Source organism: Pecten maximus, chromosome 9 (assembly GCF_902652985.1).
Source record: "Pecten maximus chromosome 9, xPecMax1.1, whole genome shotgun sequence".
Classification (NCBI taxonomy): Eukaryota; Metazoa; Mollusca; class Bivalvia; order Pectinida; family Pectinidae; genus Pecten; species Pecten maximus.
Genome location: NC_047023.1, coordinates 10,091,301 through 10,099,776, shown reverse-complemented (window position 1 = coordinate 10,099,776; position 8,476 = coordinate 10,091,301). Strand labels below are relative to the sequence as shown.

Sequence of the window (8,476 nt, the reverse complement as noted above, 5' to 3'; positions counted from 1 at the left end):
TTTAATTGCTAAAGATGTCTCTGTCTCCCCCTTGCTTGTGATATCTCTTTCAATCCCTGTGGCATGACAGATCGGACGTTCTTGCAACAAAGAAAATGACGTCATCGCAACAATTCAATCATATCGCGTCAACAATGAGTTGCATTGCAATATTTTTTTTCAATATTGGAGTATGTATTCAACCCACGACAGAGTCTTAGGTTAGACAACTTAGAATATAATCCTTCGGGTTGGAGATTTCTCTATCACACCCTCAAGGTAGGAGAAGGTTCTATTAGTCTCCCGTTTTGCCTGTTCAAGATTTCTCTGTCAGCTTCTTGAGTATGACAGATAGCACGTGCTGGTAGCAACACAGTGACGTCACGGCAACAAAACAATATAATGTCGAGAGGGTCACCGACCCATCATTTTCAATCTATTAGATACTTTTTCTGATAGCTTATTTTTTGCAAGAGCTAACTTTTAATCACGTTACACCTATTTCGAAATTCAGTTCCGTGTAACTTGAGTCTAGTGACGGGTACACATGGCGTAGGCGATCATGATCTCACCGGACCGTTACCGTACCAAAGCGATCCACGGACACACCCCAAGTATGCCAGAGTCTACGGCAACAAGCAGTTCCATGCTTACATAGGACCCTACCTACAGGTAAATACAACTCCGAACTCAAAAATGCATTGCTCTAGTTGTAACCCTGGTAAATACTAGCCGCAATATACCGCTCGGCTAGAAATATCTTCTCTTTAGCTCGATCGGTTGAGCGTAAGACTAGTAAACTAGAGGTCCTGGGTTCGATCCCTAGCGGAGGCAGTGATTTAAATTCACACACATCACTGAGTGGGATGATCAGATATAAAAAGTGTTTTTTCGCTGCATTCGTGACGAATCTCTGCCTGATCGTGTTAGTTCAGAGTGCAGTATTCGTCATATTTCTGACAGTGCCATGGTGCAATCGTTGAGGCGTCACAGTGATTTATGAGTAAGTCGTGTTCGAAAACCGGTCAAAATGTTGTCATAGCACTGCCGTACGAAGTCTGGGATGCCGTAGTACATTCTTCCAAAATCTTGAAACATCGTAGGAAAGTCGCAGCACATCGCAATGTGGTCGTATTAAAGTTAATGATAAAAGTAGACGATACTTTATAACTAGACCAGATCGCGTTAATGTGATGATGATAAACCCCAATTATAGTGGTTTGATAAGGTAATATCTAGACTTAATGTCTGTGATTTGTCAGCAAAGTAAGTGTAACTTCAATACGAACCTGTCCGGCTGTCGAGTCGAATATCTCGCAGAACTTTCTAGAAGCAATGGGAATTCTTCGCTCGACTTTACCTACGCGGCCTCCTTCATTCTCTTCCATCTTTCCATCTAGTTGCCGAATTTTTTAAACAACTTTTTATGACACCCGCTATCTTGTCCTGTCCGCTTTTTCTCGCCGATTCCGATTTCAATGACCCATTAGCAATAATCGCTAACTCGTGGAGCCGCGTACGCCATTTTCGTATCTGTTCGTGAAACCTGTCTGCGCATGTGTGTTATAATAGTTGTTGGCGGCGCTTAATTTTCGCATTTCGGGTCGAAGTTGCATTTTCAAAAGCTTACATTTTAAAGAATTCTGGGTTACCTTCGGCCTTTAGGTGTTGTATTACTGTAAAGTTTTTAACTTGTACTAGTTGAGAAAAATACAAGATCCTCGTTTACTTTTAATTTTTAGAGCATTCATTCATTTCAACGACGGAATGCCCCTTTAATGGAAAGCGTGGTTTGATAGGGTTTTATTTCGTATTTTCCCCCTTTAGTCTTTCGAGGCTAATCGGGATGAAGATGATATCACATACTAATGATATTATAAATTGAGGAAGTGATTCAGGTATGAGTGAATATTTGGAAATTGTGATCAGATTAGTTCCACATTAAATATTTTAATCTTTACTAATTTTTAGGTCAGACTCCGGAAACCATCGATGGTGACGGGATTTGTCACTCAGGGAAGACCCGGTAACGGTCAGTACGTGGAAACCTACATTGTCCAGTACAGTACCAATGGCACTTTGTGGCAGATGATCAAAGACACTAATGGAGAAACAAAGGTAACGGAGGTCGAATATTGCTAACATGCATAAAAAGGGTCAGCGAGATGTATAACTGCCATTCACGGTCTAAGGGGAAATAACTCCATTCCGAATTTTTGGTTCTTTTATTTTATTTGTTTGTGCGTAGGTCCGGATAAGTTGACTGGCACACGTATTTTGTATAAGTCAGATTAAAATAGCTGCAGGCGTAAATTGAGCGCAATCGGGAGCCGTCGGCATATTCCGTAAACGAGAAATAATAAGTATTTTCTCGTTTGCGGAAAGTGCCGACAGTTCGCGATTGCGGAATGTGCCGATGGTTCCCGATTGAAATTGAGCGCTGTCCTCATTACATTCATGTGTAATTTAAAACTTTTACATGACATGTGTGGTGGTGATTTCTTTCTTTTTTTCAAATCTAACCTGTCTCTTCTCTTCCTTTGAAAAAAGGGTTTTCCCTACGTGGAAAAAAAAACATGTATTCTAATGAAAAGCTTTTTGTTAATAGACATTTACCGGAAACATTGACGTAATCAGCCTTTCTGAATCGATCCTAAGTAACCCAATCACGGCGTCATACATCCGGGTAACGCCTACAACTTGGAAATACGCTCCGGGTCTCCGTCTGGAAATCATGGGATGTCCCATTCACCAGCTTGGTTGGTATATAAAATTTACACTGAAGCCAATCTTTAGACCGATTTTATTTGTATTTCACTCATCTTCATTTAACCTGATTTACAGAAGAGTGGGTGAGCTTATGCTATTAGGCTGCGTCCGTTGTCAGTACCAACATCTTGTGTCAACTTTCCCATTAGAAGTATCTCTATAACCAACTGAACAGCCAATATAATTAAAATCTAGATAGTCATTTTCACTACGTTACATGAACATCTAACAACATCCCATTAGGGGTCACGTTCTGATGACCTTTGAGATGTGTCTATTTCACTCTTAGGGCGAACAGCATGTACTATATGCTATATGGGACGAAATGATTTGAAACAAATTGACAGATTATGTAAGCTATGCACTCTAGTGATGCTAATTCAGATACATAAAATTCTGGAAGTAGTCATTTGATTGGCTGATCAAAAAGGTCACCCCGACGTGACCCAAATTGGATGTTGTTAGATGTTCATGTAACGTAGTGAGAATAACCATCTAAATTTTAATTAGATTGACTGAACAGCATGATGAATATCAGATGAGAGATACAGGCCAGTCTGGCCTCTTATTGGAGTTATTTACACTTCAATGTCATTTGGTTTTGTTGTCAAAATTTCCAAAACGATTAATATCAGTCATTCTATACTGATGATCTTACAATGACAATTATATAAGATAGGTAAGACAAAATAATTTGAACATTTTGATGTTCTTTCATTCATACTGTATTTAGTTGTTAAAATATTATTAAAAAGACCAAGAAATATATTCATCTGATTACACATTGATCTAGGACTTCGTCAGACTTGCTGGAAGGCATATTACGTCATAGAGGCCCCCCGTTCCGACATGTTTAGCGCAACAAGCCTCAACTTGGGAGAGTGTGGAAAGGAATGTCATAATCAAAACAGGTGTCGCGCCTTCACCTTTAACCAAAGATCAAGTTTATGCCAAGGTTACAACCACACCATCTTCCTCAACACGACGCTTACAAATGGGACCATGCCTAATCTGGATAATTTATTTCCACTTTTTGTAAAACAGAACGATTGCTTATAAGAACAAATTCCCGAAGAACATTCCATCAGCCATATTTGCAGTGTATCAAACATTTCATCTGTGATTTATTTTCACATAAACACGAAGTTAGCAAGATCTGTAGTGTTGCATATAGTTTTGAGTGTTGTCTTTTGTGTTTACTTGTAAATAGTATTGTTTGTCTTGTTTATACGAGGGCTGATTGATATGTTGTGAGCCTCATATTGAAGTATTCGAATTTTTGTCGGACATATTATATTGTTTTTTTAAATAATCCCCTTCAGTATCGGGGCCCCAATGCCACTCCTTTTCTTGACTGTTCAGAAAGTCATCCACTGCATGTTAGTGTAAGGGTCAGGATTAGGGTCCCTGAAATAGCTGTTTCCAGTTTTGGAAATAGATGAAAGTCTGATGGAGCGATATCAGGTAATTAAGGCGGACTCTTAATCACTTTAAAGCCACAATCGAGAATAGCAGACATGGCAATGATCGACTCTTTCACCCTAACCCAATCCATAACCGATTTTGTTAATTTGCGAAAGCCGCTTGTCTTGTTTACTTTAGAGTGCTACTTCGTCGATATAAACTAACCAAATGAGACCACAGGCGCTTGCATAGAAAATATGACTTTCAATTTTTTTTTATATGACAGTGGTATGTGTAATATGTTAAGCTGAAGGTTGGCAACAACGCCACGAGCGAAACGGCACCCCATCTCACTTCAATCGACTAAAAAACACATTTATTCAAACTGACACGGCGCACACTATATGCGACCGTCATCAGAAAACATTCATCTTTAACCTACCGTGCCACTCAATACGAATTGTTACATCCAAAACACAATAATCCGTGAAAACATCGCCGAATTCCTCGCTCAGAACGCCATTTTTCAAACGGCTCCCTCAGCCTGTCCAGATTCTTCATTTACATACGGGGTTGAAAGGTTATGCGATTATATGATCGTCAGTCGTCAGGTGCACTTTTGGGGGTCATCTCCAGATGCTCGCTGAAGAGTTTCGTCTAATTTACGATTATTTGAAGAGTTTCGTCGATGAACGATGATTTATAATCATAAATTATTCATTATTTTGAGGGGGGGGGGGGGGGGGGGGGGCCGAATTTTTTTTGACGAGGGGTCTGAGGGCCAAAATTTCGGAACAAAATTTCGGAAAAATGAAATGATCAAATGATTATAGCAAATTTTGCAATCTTTCGAGAATAAGATTTTCGATAAGTGGAAGGGGGGGGGGGGGGGGGTATAAATTGATTCACACAGAACGTCACTATCGTATCGTTTTCTAAATAATGAACGGTTTTTAAGGCTATAAACAATTTTTCCTCATCCGAAAGGGGGTGGGGGGGTTCTGACACCCACCCCCCTCCCTCCCCCTCTGAATCCGCTAGTACAAAGGAAAAGCAAAAGAAGTCAAGAATACCTATTCTGTAATAACATTTACGTAGTAGGCCTAGACATTTTATACTTGAAATTTAAAAAAAAATTGTAAAAGGGAAATGGATTCGCATACATTTTTCACAAAGGTAGAACAAAATGCTTGTACATACAAGACTCGGGACTTGCCTATAGATCTATCACTGTATGATTATCGAAATATTGAGGAGGAGTTCCTTCAGTCATTTTGTTTTAAACCCCTTTTTATTCAAATTTTCGAAACAGAATTACTTTCTTACTTGATTTCGATTTTAATACACTCGATATCAGTTTGCCCCTTAGTGTCTACAATCAGGGGCGGGCACAGGATTTTCAAGGGTACTCCCCCTGAAAAAAAATAGCAGGTAAATGCAAAATCCTGCATTCTAGTGTATTTCACGATAGATTCATACCTGGTGTGTTTTATAAAAACAAGTATATGAGAGATGTTTTTTAATGATTTTATATTATTATTTCGCTGATTGATACGGGAATTCGTTTTTTAAGATATCCTTACTTTGACAATTTTAGGGGGGGGGGCTTTTAAAATCCGCCAGTGACAATGTCAAATAGTTTAACACATTGTATTCTTTGTAATACTGATTATCCATTAATTCCACAATTCCACTTACATCGCTCGCATATATAAAATTTAAGTTATTGATGAATTACCTGATTAATGGAGTGTGTAAGCATCAAACGCTACTCTAATAATAATCAAGCTGGCTGAAGTGCTTACAGAATTATTTACTTGAGGGGCAGTAGTGGTTATTTTGTGTCAACGCCAGACTTTTATAGTATTTTAGGGCTAACGCCAGAATACCCAGAACAACCTCTTATTCTTACCGGTATTGTGTGTGGTCTATATATTTTTAACTAGTCATGTAGGTGTCCATTTTTTTAAATTGAAGATGGGCATAACCCTAAATAGATGGCAAGTACAATAAAAAATCAAAATATCAAACAACTATCAGCTATCACCCCATCCAAATTTTAACTTCGAAAAATTTCAACTGATACTGCTTCTTCATGGTATACGTAAATGTCCCGGCCCTGTCTTTAACAAGTTATTGAGCACCGTTATATGCAATCTTTTTTATTGTAAACGAAGTTCAACAACTACCGAAATGATGCAGTTGAAGAAAAGGAAAGGACGATCTCATCACTGCATGGCATTAAAACATTTTATCTTATTAGTCCGTGATATCGCAAACGACGTCCTGTGCTTGCACCTGTAAAATAAAGTATGCCGAGATGATCCCAAAAAGTGCACCTGGTGACAGTCGATTATATAATCGCATGACCTTTCAACCCCGTATGTAAATGAAGAATCTGGACAGGCTGAGGGAGCCGTTTGAAAAATGGCGTTCTGAGCGAGGAATTCGGCGATGTTTTCACGGATTATTGTGTTTTGGATGTAACAATTCGTATTGAGTGGCACGGTAGGTTAAAGATGAATGTTTTCTGATGACAGTCGCATATAGTGTGCGCCGTGTCAGTTTGAATAAATGTGTTTTTTAGTCGATTGAAGTGAGATGGGGTGCCGTTTCGCTCGTGGCGTTGTTGCCAACCTTCAGCTTAACAGATTACACATACCACTGTCATATAAAAAAAAAAAATGAAAGTCATATTTTCTATGCAAGCGCCTGTGAATGAGGCCAGTCCTTGGGTACACGGCCCTATATATAGTCAGAGAATAGTAGGACTTAAAAAGGAACTTCCTTGAGTATCTCCTTCAATACGAGGCTTACAACTTATCAATAAGCCCTCGTACGTTCTGCTTTATTTTTGACTAAATCTTTCTTACATGACCGGTACACTGTAAATAATGATTTTAGAAGAATTTTAGAACAGTTGTATTAATATACATGTATATTGTTTTGAACGGTTCAGTAAATGTAGATAAAGTGATTGGAATTGCGTTAAATAATGAGGTTGCATACTAACTAGATAATGATTAATTGATAATGTACAAGCTTGATTATTGAAATGTATAATTTATTTGAATTTCCATCGCTGTAATGATCTGTACATTATTGTATATTGTATATGTGTTATGAATGTAATACTTATGAGCCGAAAGGCTTAAAGTTAATAAACATTGAAACATATAGGAACGAACACAGGGGCTTGGCACGATTTTATAAATGATTACTTCCATATATATGTATTATAGTGTCACTATAATACATATATATGGACTATCATTTATAAAATCGTGCCAAGCCCCTGTGGGAACGAAGGAAAACGGTCCTTCGTGTCACAATAGTTCAGCATCAATATCGGTCTCTTCAATATCTCTTTTGTAGAAAACAAAAAATAACTCTGTATCTTCTCGAGTTCAATGCCAGTCACTGTCTATGGGCAACGTGCTATGGAATAAAATATGTTTAGATTCCCGCCTGGCTTTATTTAAAGGGAAGTGTTGGTTTGGTTTGTTTCGTTTAACGTCCTAATAACAGTCAGGGTCATTTAAGGACGTGCCAGGTTTTGGAGGTGGAGGAAAGCCGGAATACTCGGAGAAAAACCATCGGCCTACGGTCAGTACTTGGCAACTGCCCCACGTAGGTTTCGAACTCGTAACCCAGAGGTCGAGGGCTAGTGATAAAGTGTCGGCCACCACGGCCCCTCTAAAGAGAAGGCATCTCAGGAAACCAAGTCCCATTATTAGAGCATTATTAAATGTGCTATACACACTAGGGAAGGTCCAAATACATGTATACTGTAACTAATTCACAAGTCCCTGTGGTAAACACTAGGGGAGGTCCAAATACATGTAGACTGTAATTAATTCTCAAGTCCCTGTGGTACACACTAGGGGAGGTCCAAATACATGTATACTGTAACTAATTCACAAGTCCCTGTGGTAAACACTAGGGGAGGTACAAATACATGTATACTGTAACTAATTCACAAGTCCCTGTGGTAAACACTAGGGAAGGTCCAAATACATGTAGACTGTAACTAATTCTCAAGTCCCTGTGCATACTACCTATAGTCCTCGAGGCAGACCGCTGTTGGACTTGAGCAAGTCTAGAATTACAGGTCAACTAGATTACAGCACCGCATGCTTGGTTAACTAATAGCCTGTGGTACACCTTGTATCAACATTGGATTTACGTTCGGTCAGTTTCCCCTCAAGGAGTATCTATCATTCCATCATGTAGGAGTATGAAGCATGACCTTGAACTTTACTTACGAAACATTGTTAATTTAAAAACAACGCATCTGTCTAGGTATTTAAAGCTTTAAAGGCAA

At 38.9% G+C, this 8,476-nt stretch overlaps 1 protein-coding gene across 1 annotated transcript; it reads left to right on the top strand.

Annotated features, from left to right (window-relative positions):
• Positions 1-499: 499 nt before the first annotated feature.
• LOC117334777 (lactadherin-like) lies at positions 500-3,852 on the top strand. The gene is made up of 4 exons (XM_033894577.1): positions 500-651; positions 1,951-2,097; positions 2,588-2,738; positions 3,542-3,852. Exons 2-4 carry the CDS (start codon positions 1,972-1,974, stop codon positions 3,805-3,807), a joined length of 543 nt encoding a protein of 180 aa, XP_033750468.1. The 5' UTR covers positions 500-651; positions 1,951-1,971; the 3' UTR covers positions 3,808-3,852.
• Positions 3,853-8,476: the final 4,624 nt, after the last annotated feature.

Coding starts and splice junctions, on each gene's coding strand:
- LOC117334777 (XM_033894577.1), top strand. CDS start 1,972: ATGGTGACGGGATTTGTCACTCAGGGAAGACCCGGTAACGGTCAGTAC. Junction 2,098..2,587: donor ACACTAATGGAGAAACAAAG/GTAACGGAGGTC, acceptor TTTTGTTAATAG/ACATTTACCGGAAACATTGA. Junction 2,739..3,541: donor ATGTCCCATTCACCAGCTTG/GTTGGTATATAA, acceptor ACATTGATCTAG/GACTTCGTCAGACTTGCTGG.